The sequence below is a fragment of the Bidens hawaiensis genome, unplaced genomic scaffold, assembly GCF_021521415.1.
Source record: "Bidens hawaiensis isolate Kalapana, Puna unplaced genomic scaffold, B.hawaiensis_p1.1 tig00020081_1, whole genome shotgun sequence".
Classification (NCBI taxonomy): Eukaryota; Viridiplantae; Streptophyta; class Magnoliopsida; order Asterales; family Asteraceae; genus Bidens; species Bidens hawaiensis.
This window is the reverse complement of record NW_027493055.1, coordinates 372483-391301: the sequence shown is the minus strand read 5'-3', so window position 1 is coordinate 391301 and position 18819 is coordinate 372483. Positions and strand designations below refer to the sequence as shown.

General features: G+C 33.5%; 1 protein-coding gene across 1 annotated transcript; it reads left to right on the top strand.

Moving 5' to 3' along the window:
* Positions 1-4423: 4423 nt before the first annotated feature.
* Positions 4424-17691, top strand: LOC143559855 (valine--tRNA ligase, mitochondrial 1-like). Its single transcript, XM_077048305.1, has 20 exons — positions 4424-4617; positions 4710-4775; positions 5974-6143; positions 7102-7174; positions 7287-7352; positions 7437-7520; positions 8056-8133; positions 8261-8344; positions 8429-8508; positions 9450-9507; positions 9586-9888; positions 10668-10838; positions 10924-11123; positions 11836-12238; positions 13226-13477; positions 14281-14775; positions 14864-14955; positions 16228-16327; positions 16422-16567; positions 17341-17691. The coding sequence occupies exons 1-20, from the start codon at positions 4543-4545 to the stop codon at positions 17513-17515; spliced, it is 3171 nt and encodes a 1056-aa protein (XP_076904420.1). The 5' UTR covers positions 4424-4542; the 3' UTR covers positions 17516-17691.
* Positions 17692-18819: the final 1128 nt, after the last annotated feature.

Here is an 18819-nt window from a genome sequence, read left to right as displayed (position 1 = left end):
ATTCATAATCTTAAATACCTATAACTAGTATGAGTAAGTAAGGTCGTATATAGAGGAAATCAATAGAAAATGCAAGTAAAACTCATATTTTATTAATTACTAAATTAGGCGGACAGTCGATGTTAAGCTTTTTATAAAGATGATTAAGAACACACGATTACTTTTAAAGCTTTAAACAATTATGGGAAAACGATTCACTTCAGGTTCCGGTAATGCGATGACCAACTATTCACATATTCAGATAAATTAAATGCGCAGTAATTACTAGACCTGATAGTTGGGTTGTGATGACAAACGATACTCTAACCGAATTGTTGGCACAATTGAACTCGGTCTACCAAATTACTAGTTTTATATTATGAAAATCAATTAGGTTGCAATGAGTAGCGGTTATTAGTTCAATGACACAAGAACCTAGTCCTAAATGTTGATGAATCCAACCAGATAAGTGATGCAAAATTCAATAATCAATAACACAAACGGTTTAAACAATCATTGGCAAGGTAAACAAGATTAAATAACAAAACTCAATCAAGTTCATAATCAATCAATCAATCAATCATACCAAGTAAAGTCCCACCAACAGCAAAGCTATAGGTAGGGTCTGGGGAGGGTGGGATGTAGGCACACCGTACCTCTATCCAAAGGGATAAAGAGGTGGCTTCCAGAGAGACCCTCAGCTCTAAAGTACATATATATATAAAACAATACAGAGGAAATCCAAGTTCAACAGTAATAATATATATATATATATGGAAAGAATATACTAATATTATATATATGGGAAGAATGATACTAATAATAATAATAATACTAATACTATATATGTGGCCAAAATAAGGTAAATAGAAGTCCTGAGGAATTCCTTTCTTCCTAAAAATCCTTAACCTTAATTCTACTTCTCCAAGAGTTCCTATCTTCAACCATGTCCTCGGAAAGGTTTAAGTCTATCAAATCATGTTTAATCCTCTCATCCCACGTCAATTTAGGTCGTCCTCTACCCCTCCTCCCTTCTATAGTAATGTTTTCTACGGATCTAACAAGATTCGTCGTCTGTCTTCTCTTCATATGTCCAAACCATCTCAATCTCCACTCTCTTATCTTGTCTGCTATGTTCGCCACCCCTAATCTCTCCCGAAACACAACGTTTCTTATTCGGTCTAACCTTGTGTGCCCACACATCCAACATAACATTCTCATTTTTGCTACCTCCATCTTCCGCACTTGTGCATTCTTGATGGCCTAGCAAACCGTTCCATATAGCATTGCAGGTCTAATCGCAACCCTATAAAATTTTCCCTTTAGTTTAGTTGGGAAACTCTTGTCGCACAAAATACCTGTGGCTGCTTTCCATCTACACCATCCTACCTGAACTCGATGGGTCACATCACTGTCTAATTCTCCATCACTCTGAACAAATGATCCTAGGTACTTGAACTTCGTTACCTGCGGAACCGCCTGCCCTTCAATGGAGATCTGTACATCCTCGTTTTCATTTCCCCCACCAAAATCACAGTGGAGGTACTCCGTCTTAGAGCGACTAATCCTTAAACCTTTTGTCTCTAAGGTTGTTCGCCACTCCTCAAGCCTCATGTTTAGATCTTGTTTTCTCTCAACAAGTAACACAATATCGTCTGCGAACATCATGCACCTCGGAAGCGTCCCCTGGATCGACTTTGACAACTCATCCAATACTATTGCAAAAAAAAACGGACTCAGCGCTGACCTCTGGTGAAGACCTACCTCTACTGGGAATAAATCAGTATCCCCCACTGGCGCACGGACACTTGTTGCTAAGCATAAATAATCCGGTCATAGTCAATTACACAAAACCCTAACCTAAAGTGAACACGAAGGTTTTAGCTTGACATCGGCATCACGAAAGACTCACTTATCTGATGAAAGCATGTGATGAAATAACGAACCGAAAGCTTCGGGATGGTGCAAAGGCGTCATAAGGTTCCTATCTGGTTGCTGTAATGAAGGATATGCTGAATGAGAGCCGAAAACTGATTATGTTCTCAACTAGGGTTTATTTCATGTTTTTAGGTCGCTTCGCTTTTTGGCCATCAGTTCGCGTCGCACCAAGTAAACTGACCTCATATTCATATTTGTTTTGTCGAGAAACCCGAAATGCATATATTATGGGTCCTCTAACTCAGTTTCTAGGCTAAGGTGTGCCCGTTTTACTAAAACAAACTTTCCTAGTAACCCGTCTTGTTCAGTTTTCGCTTCGGGTTTCTCATCCAAAACATTCCCGAATCATTCTTAACCATCCATATATGTTTCCCTATACTTCCATCTTCTTGAGGTTTGCTTAATCTTTATATGGATGACTCTGAATTAGCTCGTTTAAGCTCCGAACACTTGCGATCATAAAATAACTCAAAGTGTGTTTACTATATATAAACAATTAAAACACATGAAAAACACATATATACACATGATTTATACCCGACCATATACAAATTAGCAGATTAGTAGAATGATACCTCCAATGTTGAAAACCTATCAAGTCTACATGTAGTTATGTATCATATTAGTCAAATTGAATTGCATAATATGGAAAGTATTAACAACGTTTTTTCATTCTATGTATAAAATTTGTAGCTGTATTCTACGTAAATATATCATTTATAAAGGAAATTGGTCCGAGATTTAAGCCATATTAAGTTAAGGTTGAAAAATTAGTGTATTTCTTAAATAGATATAAAAAACATTTGAAAATGTCAAACCGATATTTTAATACATTGATGTTTTATAGCAAAACAGTCAATCTAATAACTTACAATTAGCTAGTGATAGGTATATATCACAATAATTAACATTAATATATGAATTAAATCGGGTGGTAAAACTTTACTTTTGCTAAAAAACTTGAGAAACTTTAATATGTATGTAAACTATAGTGATGGACCAGCAGAATTATGTTATTTGTCCAAAAAGCATACTGCTTTAATAGTATATGTCGATTGTATTTAACACCTAGTCAAAGTAAGACCCAACCCTTTAACCTAATATCCTACACAGACCCTTTACACTTTTAAGAAGAAACGTGGACCTGTTACCCTACCCCCTAAATAATAAAAGGGTCGGGTAAAAATAAGGGTTTCAAGGTTCCAACCCTTTACCTTTTAAGACAGTAATCACATCTCTTTTTCTACATTTACTAGTTGCATGTCTCATATATATGACTTTAATATATGAATCCTAGAACAGTTATACTTTCATTTAATAACATATTAAAGTCTTCGAAAGTTTATCAACTATTTGACCTGATGCAAATAATATTCACATTCACATTCACAAATTATATGTAGAGAATAATTCAGTGATTCCCATATATGTTTCCTATAAGTAGTATGATCCTTTATTTTAATTTTTCTTGTTAGTTGGGAAATTTCAGATGAATCATATATGAAATACAAATCTCTCCTAAATTTCAGATTAATCGCGAATATAATATATATTATATAGAAACTAGTAAATGGGTCAAGGGTTTGAAAAATGGTCGGGCCATTTAAACTCTTTTACCCTTTAAGGTGAAATTTAATACCCTTAACCCGTCCCATATTATATATCCGGGTCTAACTAAAGATTTTACGAGTCGGGTAACCGAGTTTCAAGTGTCCGACACTTATCTTGCTCACCCCTAAGGAGATGAATGTGGTAATAAATTGATGTTTTATAACAATATTATTCATAACATTTCTCTTAGTCGAATTATCTTCACACTACAATTTCATTTAATCCATGCTATTTCCTACTATTGTTCATTCAAAATCTTTTTACAACACACTATAGATTGTTAAAATGCCCTTTCTAAGGTATATGAAATATTGAAATTTGATTGGTTTTTAAATATTTATATTCACTGTTTTCATGATACAAATGATGTTGTTGATATTCAACAATTCTACAATTATTTCAAGTTTGGTCACATAAAATATTGATAGAATCTACTAGTGTGATAGGGCATAAAATAAAAATCCATTGGTAAAACCTGTGTGTTAATACCCAAACAATAAATTCGTCAAATTAACATATAAAAAATAAAATAATTAATACGACGTTTATTTGGTTGGTAAACCCAGACGGTGTTAAAACCCAAACGTTGTTGGTCCCAGGTATTGAGGCGGTAACTCGACACGAATTCGCTGGGTTTCAACTACGTTCGTTACGTTACATAGCTAAAAAAACAAAATAAGTATAAAAATTAAGGTGGCCCAATTAGATGGCATCGGTGGGCAAACTTAAGCGTTGGTAAAACTCGTACGTTGTCGGTTGCGGTGTTAAACGATTAATTTTTACTGATTCCAACATTGGAAATAAACGTAAAAAATATCCTGTTAGAAGAAACCAAAATTTGACTACAACTTGTTCATTACTTTTACTTGTTCACTGTGTTCCTACTCTCCTCGTAAACCCTAGCCGCAATCGCTTAAAGTAATCCGTTCATTCATTCTATTCATCTCCATTGATTCTCTGCTGCGTACTCTGTTAGTTATTACTCTATTGTAGAACAACAACAACAACAACAAGATGTCAAGTGGAACAAATCCGGATGTTCAATTGTCAGAAGAGGAGCTTGAGAGGAAGAAGAAGAAAGAAGACAAGGTTAATCAATACATTCATTCACTCGTTTTGTATTATTATTATTATTATTATTATTCACTTAGGGTTTAATTTTTTGTATTTATGATTTACAGGCAAAAGAGAAGGAGTTGAAGAAACAAAAGGCTGCTCAGAAAGCTGCCGAAGCTGCTAAACTCAAGGTATTTATTTATAACTAATTTCATATTTGAATGACTTTTTTTTTGGTTAGTTAGAGCATATGGTTAGAGTTACTTATGCTGTTACAGTTTGTTGCATTTGCTGTTACTCTTTTATTGTTGTCACTCTTGTAGAACTCACTAGTCGTGAGGTATAGTAGGGACTAGCTATTGATCGGGATTAATCGTATGGAATTTATATGTAATTTTCCAAATACACACAAACGCACACCAAATTCTATATATAAAATTTTGTAAGACCGATTTTGACCAAATAGTGATTAGTCGGCGACTAGTCGGTGGGGTAGTGACAGGCGATTAATCGGTGCCTAGTCGGGATTTTTGCAACCATGATTATTGTATGGTTTAGTTTTAGGGTCTTTTGCATTGTGTAGATTGGTTGATTGGGATATTGCATACACTTACATTGAGTCAATATTATTTATGAAGTTTAAATTAACATTTAACAGGCTTTTGATGTTAATCGAGTGTTTTTTTAAGAATGCTTTATATTTAGCCTTGCATTGTATAATCAGTTGATTGAGCTATTGCAAAAAGTTACATGAATTTGATATAGTTTATGAAGTTTAAATTAGTATGTTTTGATTTTAATAGAGTTTTCTTATGTTTAGTATTAGAGCTTTTAGTTTGTTATTCTGTTATAGTTTGTTGCATTTACGGTTACTTTCTTCTTATTTTATGCTTTGTTTTCAGCTCTGCATTGTATAGCTCAGCTGATTGAGCTATTGCATACGCTTACATTGATTTGATATTATATGAAGTCTAAATTATTATGATTTGATGTTAATACTTAGTAGAATTCTATCATGTTTATTATTTGAGCATGTACTTATAGTTAGTTTATGTGCTATAGGTTGTTGTATTTACAGTTACTCTGTTATTATGATATGCCTTTTCACTTTTGCATTGTATAGATCAGTTAATTGAGCTAGTTTGATTTAATATTATTTATGAAGTTTAAGTTAAAATGCCTTGATTTTAATAGAGTTTTCTTATGTTTAGTATTAGAGCTTGCAATTGTTTGTTATTCTGTTATGGTTTGTTGCACTTACGGATTATTGCATGCTTAATTTTCAGCCTTGCATAGTTGATTGACCTATTACATACACTTGCATTGATTTGATGTTGTTTTTGAAGTTTAAGTTAATATGATTTTGATTTTAATTGATTTGCACTCAAGGCTCAACAAGGGCAAACTTCTTCAAAAGCCAGTAAGAAAAAGCCGGGACGGGCTGACACAGGTGATGAAAATCCTGAAGATTTTATCGACCCGGAAACGCCTTTGGGTGATAGGAAAATACTTTCCAAACAAATGGCAAAACAGTTCTCACCTGAAGCAGTGGAGAAATCGTACGTTTTGATATGAATTGTTCTTATTTTACGGCATCCACATGGGCTTTTAAAAGAATTTTAACTTTAATCGAACAAACGGCATAACACACACAATTAAATGGGTGGGCTTTCTTGTTTGAGGTTGTGGTTAAGAAAACTAATGTGTTTGTGTTCATTTATGTTTGCTCGTTAACAGTATAAACAAACGGTGCACGAACGTAAATGAACAAACATAGCTGAAAATAGATGAACAGACATCACTTATCACTTACTAAAATTAATTAAAAGTAAATGTGAACAACAATGTGTGGAGCCTAAAAAAGTTATTAAAAGGTAGACTAAATTTTAATGGTTCTAAAACTTTAATAAATATATAATAGTGAAAGTAAATGAATGAACTTAAATAAACCCGAACTAACGAATAAAAATGAAGATAGATAGATTTTAAATGAATGAACGTAAACGAATCTTCACGAACGTAAATGAATGAATGAGACATTTGTTAATGCTCGTTTATTTAACTAAATGTGAAGAATATTTTGTTCATGTTCGATCATTTATTAAACAAAACAAACATAAATGAACACACATAGCTGAAAATAGATGAACGGGCATAACATACTAATGCCATTGGTGGAGCCTAAGAAAGTTTATAAAGGTAAATTAAATTGTAATGGGTTTAAATTTATAATGAATGTAAAAATGAGCGTAAACGAATGAACTTAAATTAACGTAACATAACAAACGTAAATTAACAAACATAAACGAATTTAAATGAACGGATGTTTACAGACATAACTGAACAAACGAGACATGCGTATATGTTTGTTCAATTATTAAGTAAACGGGCTTTTTCTGGGCAGTTCATTAAATGCTGGTTTGATTACAGGCCTATGTCTACTGGCTACAAGTTTTTATTTCCTTTAGTATAGTTGAAACTTTTTTTTTTGCTTATTTTGAAATATTTTTTTGTTAGATGGTATCCATGGTGGGAGCAGTCGGGTTTCTTTAAGGCAGATTCCAACCGCACTAAACCTTCGTTCACAATTGTGAGGGTTTTGTGACTTTACTTATGAATATTAATAATCACTTTTTAAGTATTTTTAAATATCTGTAGAAAAGGTTGATTAATTTATATGGGTTTTGTTTGTGTTAATTCAGGTTCTTCCACCTCCTAATGTGACTGGAGCTTTACATATTGGTCATGCTTTAACTGCTGCAATTGAGGTTTAACACTCATCTTTTTATGTATTAAAGTTATGGTTTTAATTTCTTTTAGTTTTAAATTGATGTTGATTTTTGTTCATTTAGGACACGATTATTCGTTGGAAGAGAATGTCAGGTTACAATACACTGTGGGTGCCTGGAATGGACCATGCAGGGATTGCAACTCAGGTTCACTTGACTTTTTAAGATATAAATACTAAGGGTTGGTTTTGGGCTCACCAAACCAAAAACCAAAAATTTGGTCTTGATTTTTCAGTTGGGTTGGGTTTTCGGATTTAGGTACATGCAAAACCGAAACCGAACTGAAATTTTGGTTCTACAAAAACATAAAACCAAAATGTTAGTTTTTGTTTGGGTTCAGTTATTTTGGTTAGATTTTTACGGTTACAGATCTGTTTTTTGGTTTCATGCACACCACTAATAAATACTGAGCTGGCACAAAATGGTGGGTTGGTAAGTTAACCTAAAGACACTTTTTTGAGTTATTATTTATTAATAAATAATTTGTCTCAAATATGATCACAAAAGTAAATATACACTTTTAGCAACTTTTACGTTTGATCTTGTTTTACTTCAAGCTAATTGCTATGATTTCGTCTTTATCACCCGTTTATAGAATTCAAATTGACCCATGCATAATTTAGTAGGTCAAAATGTTGTGGCAATTTGTTTCTATATTTATATCACGCTGCTTCACTGATAGGTCGTGGTGGAGAAAAAAATCATGAGAGAAAGGAAGTTGACCCGGCATGACGTGGGCAGAGAAAACTTTGTAGCCGAAGTGAGTTTGACTTTCTTTATATCATATTATTCTCTAATAAGTGATACTTATTAATTATAAACCGGTGCACTATAATAGCTAGATTGAGTTCTAAAAAGTTTCCATCATAATTTTGTATTGATGTAAGGTATGGAAGTGGAAAAACGAGTATGGGGGTACAATACTAAAACAACTTCGGCGATTGGGTGCATCTTTAGATTGGTCACGCGAGGTAACAAAGAAATAAAGTTTTCCAATAAAATTCTTATTTTGCTTGTTTGTAAACTGGTCAACCTTTTGTTCTGTTTTTTGATAGTGTTTCACAATGGATGAGAAAAGATCAAATGCTGTAACAGAAGCTTTTGTTAGGCTTTATAAGGAGGGTCTTATATATAGGTATTGTTATTATTGGTGTCAAAGAGGTTCAAATTTTCTAACCATTTATGGTGTTTTGTCAAAACGGGCTTTGCTCGTTGATGTTAGTGCTCAGTAGCTCACTGTTTTGATCCAGTTACATGCAAGCAGGTTGTATTGGGTTATTGGGTTATGCTATATCTCTAAGGCGCCAAATTGGCAATTTAAATCATTTAGTTTAAATGGGAACTGGTCAAATGGGTCTAAAGACACCCAGGGGTGTAAACTAGCCGAGCCTGAGCTCGACTAGGCCCGAGCTTGGCTTGTTTTGCTTGTTTGAGCTCTTTTTCTAAAGCTCAAGCTCGTCTTATGTGTTGTTTTTTCTGGTTCGAGGTCGTGCTCGGCTTGTTTATTATTTATTAATTAATTTATATACATTTTTATCATTTTAAATTTCAACTTTCATAGATAGCATTATATATTGTTTCACAAACAAGCTTATATTATGTGAACCTAAGGCTCGTTCATTAAACAAGCTACTTTTAAGGCTCGAGCTCGTCTAAGGTTGGATTGCTTGAGTTTTTAACTAGCCAATCTTGAGTAGCTCATCAGCCGGGTTGGCTCGGTTACACCCCTATGTACAACCATTTTTTCGAAAAGCTATGTACAACCATTTAAATCACTTTATGCATTAAAGTTAGAATGTTACTGTAATAAAATGGTTTTGTCACTGAATTTAAAACTTACTGTTTGAAAAAAATTGAAGGATGGGATAAGAAGTATTTTGGGTGATCTGGTCAACTCAACTTGATCCGACCCGTTCAGAATTGTTAAAGTCTACCAGTTTCGATCCATAACAAAATTAAGTATTCACTTGAGTTTTTTTTATTTTTTTATTGTGAATGTTTGTTTCTTAAAAACTGATTATTTTTTCTTAACTTGTTATTTGACTAAAGATGTTTTATCTTTTGCTTTCACTTCAGAGATTTACGGTTAGTCAACTGGGATTGCGTGTTGCGAACAGCTGTATCTGATATCGAGGTACACAATTACTTTTTATTTCTTCACATTTACAACTAACAAATTACTTTATTTTACATTTTACTGCTTTATTTGCAGGTTGATTATGTTGATATTAAAGAAAAGACACCTCTAAAGGTTCCTGGATATAAAAACATGGTGGAATTTGGTGTTTTAACATCGTTTGCATACCCGTTAGAGGAAGGTCTTGGTGAAATTGTTGTGGCTACTACTCGAATTGAAACAATGCTTGGAGACACTGCTATTGCTGTTCATCCTGATGACCCGAGATACAAACATCTTCATGGAAAGTTTGCGAATCATCCGTTTAATGGAAGAAGACTTCCTATTGTTTGTGATTCTATACTCGTTGACCCTAAATTTGGAACCGGTGCAGTGAAGGTAAAATACTGTTTAAAGATGAGAGCTGCTGTTTTTGACTTGTTTTTTTTAATGATTGGTTCTGGCGTAAGGGTTTTATAGATACGTGTCAAATGGGTCGAATGCATAATAGTCAAGTGGGTCAATTTAACCAGCCTGAAGCATATTAAAGTTACCGGTTTGACTGAACCTGTTTTGACTTGTTACACATCCTGTCCGGTCTGACAAGGACCATTTTGCCATGTTTGTTAAAGATATTATTGGTGCCTGTGTCTTGTGATTAGGGGTGTAAACGAGCTGAGCTTAACTGAACCTGAGCTTGTTTAGGCTTGAGTTTGACTTACGGGAGCTTGAGCTAGGGCCGTTTAACTTTTGTTTATTTTTATATAATTAGTTTATATATATATTATATATATACATATATATATATATATAAAATCATAGTTTGTACACATATTACAATTGCTTGTTTAAGCTCACGAGCTGGCTCAAGGTTGAGCTTGTTTACTAAATGAGCCTCAATAAAAAGCTCAAGCTTGTTTAAACTCGGCTGTGTTCGAGGTTTTAGCGAGTCGATTAAACGAGCTGGCTTAGCTTGAGCTCGTCCTTAATATAAAGCTTGATTTTGTTTAAGCTCACTTGGATTTGAGTTTTTAGCAAGCCAGTCTCGAGTAGCTCATAAACGGCTTTGTACGTTTAAGCTTGGCTCGATTTGAGTTTTGGCGAGTCAATATTGAGTAGCTCACGAGCAGCTAAGCTCGTTTACACCACTTCTGATGATTCGAAGGTGGTGATTGCAGATAACTCCAGCACACGACCCAAACGATTTCGAGGTTGGAAAACGTCATAAATTAGAATTTATCAACATTTTCACTGATGACGGGAAGATAAACAGTAATGGAGGTTCAGAATTTGTTGGGTTGCCACGTTTTGAAGCTCGTGTGGCTATAACCAATGCTTTAAAGGCTAAGGTATTCAATAATGTTACTCATAAAGTTATAATTGGGCAAAATGTTTTCCAGTTTTTTTATTTTAATATTTTTTCAATGCATATAGGGACTGTACAAAGGGGAAGAGAAAAATGAAATGAGGCTAGGGTTATGTTCTAGAAGCAATGATGTGATTGAACCTATGATTAAACCACAGTGGTATGTTAACTGCAATGGTATAGCTAAAGAAGCTCTTGATGCTGTTATGGATGACACAAATAGGAAAATTGAGATAATGCCAAAACAATATGCTGCTGAATGGAGAAGGTATGGGATTACAGAAATTTTGTAACAATAATAATTTAATTTTGTGAATAAATTGATTAGGAGGTTTATATAGGGGTGTGCATGGGTCTGTTTGGGCTTAAATCAAACCGACGATTTGGTTTTTGTGGAATTGAGTTTTTGAAAATTGTTTTGTTTTGGTTTTTTCAGTTTTTATTTTGGGCTCTGTTCGGTTTTGTCATCTGGGCTTGAAAATATTTAGCCAAAAAAAAATTATTTGGTTTACACTGTTTTTTTAGTTTTTATAAATTACTAAAAACACATAAAAAATGAAAATCCATAAATTTGGTTTGGCCTTTTTGGATTTTTATTACAAACGAAAAACCAAACCTGTGGTTTTTGTTTGGGTTCGGTTTTATCAGTTTAATATTTCAGGTATTTTCAGTTACAGATGTTTTTCTCGTTTCATGTACACCCCTAGTTTACACATTATAGTTATGCTTTGGGCAACTTTCAGCGTTTTTGACCTGTTTGGACTCTTTTCGGGGAGTTGGTTTCTCGATTTTACTCGCTTGACATGCTAAATGTTAAACCTAACCCGAATCTATCTATTTGTCAATAAACGGATAAAAGATGTCACATCTATTACAAGTGCTCACTTTAAGCATTACACCTTATTGGTATCATACATATACGTAGTATAATATCATTTTTCTTATCGTTCAAACATTATATTAAATTTTTACTTCCTCAGATGGCTCGAAAATATTCGTGACTGGTGTATATCAAGGCAGCTTTGGTGGGGCCATCGTGTTCCCGCATGGTACGTTACATTGGAAGATGATAAACTTAAAGAACTCGGGGCCTACACGGACCACTGGGTGGTGGCCCGCAATGAGAAAGAGGCTGAGGAGGAGGCTAACAGAATTTTCCCGGGAAAAAAGTTTCAATTGGCCCAAGATCCTGATGTACTAGACACTTGGTTTTCTTCTGGGCTTTTTCCATTATCTGTATTGGGCTGGCCTGATAACACCCAAGATTTGAAGACGTTTTACCCGACTTCTGTTCTTGAAACCGGGCATGACATTTTGTTTTTTTGGGTTGCGCGTATGGTGATGCTTGGAATGAAGTTGGGAGGGGATGTACCTTTCAAAAAGGTTCGTTTAGTTTTTGTTAATTTTGACTGTTTCCATATATATCTGGTGCATGCTCGCGTTGTTTGTTTGTTTGTTTAACTTTTAATCGAATTAAAGATCGAACACGAAGAATTGAACGAACGTGGTTTACTTGTTCATGCTTATTTGTTCTTTGGTGAGCGTTTTGATCCACGTTTTGGTGAACCTTTTGGTTTTGATTTCTTCTATAAACCAACAGGCCTATATATGACCTGGACGAACATGAACGGGGCATGTTCGTGTTCATTTGTTTAATTTTAAATAAATGATTGAACACGAATAATTGAACAAATGATGCATTTATGTTCTATTTTTTACTGATCTAAAATTAGTAAAAAGGAGTCGTGAAGAATAATATGTTGGGCCTAAGAAATTACTATAATAGACCAAGTTATAATGGGCTTAAAAATTTAAATGAATCTATATATTATTAACAAAGGTAAACGAGAACGTAACTAAATGAATGTAAATGATCTAAAATCAATAAAATGTAGCCTTGAACAACAATATGTTGGGCCAAATAGTTAATATAATTAGACTAAATTTTAATGGGCTTAAAAATTTACAAAATGCATATTAATGAACATGAACGAACTTAAACAGACATACCTAGCAAACATAAATGCACGTAAATGAATGAACATAAACAGCCGAGCATAAACAGATGTTCACAAACATATATGATCGAACGAGACACCTGTTCATGTTTGTTCATTTATTAAAAATATACAAACATAAACGAATTTCTTATGAATGGTTGACTGAATGTGGTGAGTTTATAGACCCAATAAACGATAATTTTGTTAGAAATGATTACGCAAAATATATACTTCAGTAATACTCTTTTTTCCAAATGCTTAAAAAATGCACTTCTAGTGAGTATTATTATCTATCCATTTGACCATTTTTTATATCTATTTCTTTTTAAAGCATTTCTTTGTTAATTTGAATATATAAGTTTGTGTGTAGGTTTATTTACATCCCATGATTCGTGATGCACATGGACGGAAAATGTCCAAATCCTTGGGCAATGTGGTGGACCCCATTGATGTCATAAGTGGCATTAAATTGGAAGATCTTATTAAGCGACTTGAGCAGGGTAATTTGGATCCATCCGAGATGAAGGTTGCAAAAGAGGGTCAAAAGAAAGATTTTCCTAATGGCATTGAGCAATGTGGTGCTGATGCCCTTCGTTTTGCCCTTGTGTCTTACACAGCTCAGGTACCATCTTTATATTTCTATGTTGTATTAATTATTTGTTTTGAGTGTTTCACAAATTCTTAATATGTAAAGAACTTTTCGATAAACCACTAAAATGTAGGGCTGTAAAGGGAGCCGAACTGAGCCGAGCCAGTTTGAGCTAGGGCTCTAGCTCGAAGTTAAGCAAGCTGGATTGGTTCAGATCGTTTATTTTAACCAATTGAAAAGTCGAGCTAGTAAATAATTCTAGGCAGATTGTGGCTTGTCAAGCCGCCTCGTTATATTTTTTACACACTGATATATATAGCGAAAATAATAATTTTTGAACATGCACGATGCAAATCTTATAAACTAGAGAGTTTTTAGTATTATGTGTGTGTGTGTGTATATATGTATATATTAATATATTTATGGTTCAATTTAAACGAGCCAAATGAGTGAGCCAGGTTTTAGGAAAATGCTTTTTGAACAGCCTTACCAAAATGAACATTCCTATATATATATATATATAAGAATGGTCATTTTGATATATATATATATATATATATATATATAGTGAACTATAAAATTATTTTTAAATGTAATTGCTTTGTTTAAATATCTTTTTTTATATTTTAAATGATTTATGTAGTTATATTTTCTTCCAATATTAATTTTAACTTAGTTTTGAAAAGATGGGTAAATAAGTAATCTTATTATTTCTAGATAATTTGTTTTGCTATCACACATCAAAAATTTATTATTGAAAAGCTAACTAATTAGACCTTTATATTTAACAAGTTTGATCCTTATAGATAGTAACGTTGTGTTTTGCATGATTCTAGTCGGATAAAATAAATCTGGACATATTACGTGTGGTTGGATATAGACAATGGTGCAACAAACTATGGAACGCTGTGCGATTCGCCATGAGTAAACTTGGTGACGATTATACCCCTCTAACAACAATAGAACCACAAAAGATGCCATTCAGTTGCCAATGGATACTTTCAGTACTAAACAAAGCTATATCAAAAACCATATCTTCTTTAGACTCTTATGAGTTTTCAGATGCATCAAGTGCTGTGTATGCATGGTGGCAGTCTCAACTTTGTGATATTTTCATTGAAGTTATTAAACCTTACTTCTTTGGTGATAATAATGAATCTGCCAAGCGTTATGCACAAGATACGTTGTGGGTGTGCTTGGATACAGGGTTGAGATTACTCCATCCATTTATGCCTTTTGTTACTGAGGAGTTATGGCAACGACTTCCAGTATCAAAGAATTTTACACGTGAAAAGTCTATCATGATATGTGAATATCCGTCTGTTGTCGAGGTAAGTATTGACCAACTTTGACCAAGCATTTGTCATATCTTATAACCGACACTTTACTTATTTTTTTGTTTTTTGTGTTTTTTTATAGTCTTGGACTAATGATCAGATAGAGTATGAGATGGAAGTGGTTGAGTCAGCAGTGAAATCGTTCAGATCAATCAGAGGGGAAACAAAAGAGAAGTAAGTGGTGTTATTAAGCGAACCAAACGAACACAAATGGATCATGTTCGTGTTCGTTCATTTAACTTTAACGGCACAAACGACCGAACACGGATGGGCAATCAAAAGAATGTGGTTTTCTTGTTCTTGTCTGTGTTCGTTCTGTTAACTTTAACAACAAATGATTGAACACGAACAATTAAACGGACGGGGTTTTCTTATTATGTTCATTCGTTAAGAACATGTTCTTGTTCGTTTGTTAACAAAATAAACGGGCGGTTCACGAGCGTAAGCAGACCTGTTCATGTTCGTTCAGTTAACACGGACAATTAAATGAACGGGGTTTTGTTCATGTTTGCTCTTTAATGAAATGAATGTGTTCGTGTTTTTGTTAGCAATGTAAACTAGAGGTTCATGAATGTAAACAACCCTGTTCGTGTTTGTTCAGTTAACGTTAACGGAACAAACGATCGAACCGAACAGTTACATACGCGTTTTTATTGTTCATGTTTGTTCATTAATATAATGAAAGTTTCCTGTTCTTTTGTTAACGGTAAACTAACGAACATAGTTAAAATCAATTAAAATTAAATTTGAACAACAAAGGCCTTAAAAGTAATATATTAACAAACAAACATAAACAGATTAAAATTATTGAATGCAAGCAAACGTTCATGAACGTAAATAAGCTGCAAGACATGTGTTTATGTTCGTTCGTTTAACTATATGAACAAAAATTTTGTTCATGTTCATTCGTTTATTTTAAATGGTTAACCAAACCATCGATTTTCAGTTTTAATATTGTTGCTCACTTGTTAATCTGTTGTACGCCCTGCTTGCGGTGCGCACATATAATGTATATATGTGTGAACCCTCGGGTGGGCAAAAGTAAAATTGCACTAATTTTAACGTTATTTTACTAATCTCGTGAAAATAACGTTAAAAGTGGCGGAAGGTTAATCAGGCATCATGTGTTGGCGTTGATAGCCGAAAAACAATGGTACATGCACCAATCAGCCGGTGTACCGATGATTGAGTGCTATGTGCCTTATGTCCAAGGCTTGATGCAAAACTACTATCGAGCCGGGGGTCTCATCGGAAGCAGCTTCTCTATCCCTATGGGGTAGAGGTAAGGCTGTCTACATCTTACCCTCCTCAGACCCTACCATAGCTTTGCTATTGGTGGGATATACTGAGTATGATGATGATGATGATGATGACTTGTTAATCTGTTGATTGGATTGTGTCAGTTATTTTTAATATTTAATATAAAAGAATTTTTCATCTTTTCAGGCGAGCAGGTTTCGCAGTGTCACGAACAGATCAAATTGCGGACCTTTTAAGGCGTCATGAAATGGAGGTTTCAACACTAGCAAACTTGTCATCTTTGAAGGTGGATGAACTTGTCACATGTTAATGGATTTTAAAGCAATTTTTTTAGAAATCTTATTATAATATATATATTTTTTTATTTTGACATCTGGCAGGTACTCACTGAAAACGACCCTGCTCCTGTTGGATGTACAGTGGCGGTTGTAAACGAAGCACTTTCGGTTTATCTCAAGAACCAAGGAGCTATTGATGTTAAAAAGGAACGGGAAAAGCTTAATGCTAAGTTTACAGAGTTACAGAAGTAAGCAAAACTCTCCTTATATAGTGATAATGGTCATAATACAATCTCTGTTAAATAAAAAAGGTAAATAGGAAATTATGAGTATTAAAAATGGGTTTATTTGATTGGGTAAATATGATATGATGCAAGTTTTCAGAGGTATATATATATTAAATTGCTCACGTTCATTATGTTTATTTAGAAAAAGGGGCAGTTTCAAATCTATTCCAAGTTTTATAATATCATATTTACTTTCCTAAAAACTAAGATAAAATCATTTAGTTGTAATAAACTTGTTTCGCTGAATGAACAAAGAGAAGATTGCGCTTCATGTAATAATGCTGTTTGCGTATTATGAAACTAATTTCGAAGAATACATGTGACTAACTTTTTAAATACATAATGCACTAACTTAACAGAAACACTATTATAGCAATAATAATTTAAATTTAAATAAAACAATTTAGGACGTTGTATGTATTAAAATTATTCTTTGGTTGACTTTCTATCCGTTTGCCATTGCTGGATGCCTGGACCCCTTATTTTTTCTAGCCAAAGTTTGTTATTTTCAGCTTAAAAGGGTTTTTTTTTAATATTTTTTATTATTATAACTTTACGGTTTTTTGTGTTTTCAAATCAATTGTCAAATATGATATAAAGTTCCAATGATAATCAAAATATTTAAAAATACATATGGGGGGCATGACAATTGACCATAACCTGTCTTTTTGGCTAGCTTTTTTTATATGTTCTCAACTTGATTCGACTCTATTAACGTCTTATTATTTTTGCAGGCAAAAAGATAGTTTAAACAAGGCAATGGGTGCCAAGGGGTATGAGGAGAAGGTTCCCACTCATATAAAAGAAGAAAATGTTGCAAAACTCGCTTCGTTAATGCAGCAGCTACTTTCCATTGAGGAAGCCACTCAACACATCGAACGCCAAGTAGCTGCGAATTCTGAAATCTGAGCCTAAACTTCAATTTTTGTGTTTGGTTATTCGTACTTTAACTTATCATGATTTTAATAGATTTCAAGCGAATGCTTTGATTTCGTATACAATACTTGATGACAATTTTGATCTAGTTTGTGACATTTGTGAGTATTTGTATTCTCAACTTGATAATTCAAACTTGGTAACATTTATCTTTCTAGTGGCACTATGGACACTTGTTTTTGTAGTTTTTATAATTTTTTTACTAACAAACAAAACAAACCATTTACCAATATAAATTGAAAATAATAAATTTTATATAATAATATATTTTATGCTAAGATAACATTTTAGACGGCTTTCACACGGTTTCTTGGACCTCTTAAGATTTACGTGTGACATACACTAACATGTAGATGCAAGTATCGGTTAACCAGCTTGGCCACATTTGTTAATAACTGAATCCATTAATGGTCAACGTGGTCAAACTGGTTTTTTCTTTCACCCATTAAGATCAAATTCAGCCAATAATTCAACACATTATTTCCTTTTGAGGTAGACAAAATTCCATTTTCAGACCTTAGAGACCTCAATCGATAGTATTTCAGCACCTATTTGATTTATGAGTTTGTTCTACTTTCGTTTTCTCATTTTGATCATTTCCTGTGATAACTATGTTATTCGTATTTTAACACAGAGGAGTACTCATCTACATTGAATAAAGCCGTGTTCAATAAGAACACTTACTACTTTTTCATTCCACATTTTAGGGGCTTGTTTAAGTCCATATTAGGATATATTGAATCTGCGCACTTTGGTTTCATTCTTTGAAAAAAAAAACCTTATAGTATAGACTTTTTCATTTAGACTACCATAGTAAAAAATACATTGTTAATGTCAAGCTAGTAAAGAGACGAGATTTTTCAACAAGGTTGATAACACATCGAATAGTGACCATTTTTTACAACTAGAGAAAATGTTTCATCAGAGTCCACATCTTCCTTTTAACTGCTCTTTTGCAACAAGTCTAGCTTTGTACATTTCAATTTCATTTGTGGATTTGTATTTGATTTTGTAAATCCACTTACATTCTATTAGTTTTCTATCATTTGGAAAGTCAACTAAGGTCCATGTGTTATTTCTATTCAACGCCTTTACCTCTTCATTCATAGCATTTACTTAATTAAAATAATGTTTTGCTCGAAGGTAATTTTTTGGTTCACATGACTTATTTAAACATGGCACAAAGCACTGATTTTCAAAGAATAGTTTCGGGATTACTTCATAAAATAGTAACCAAGTTTCAGTTTTGTTCTAATCAGGGCACTAGTGTAAAGTTT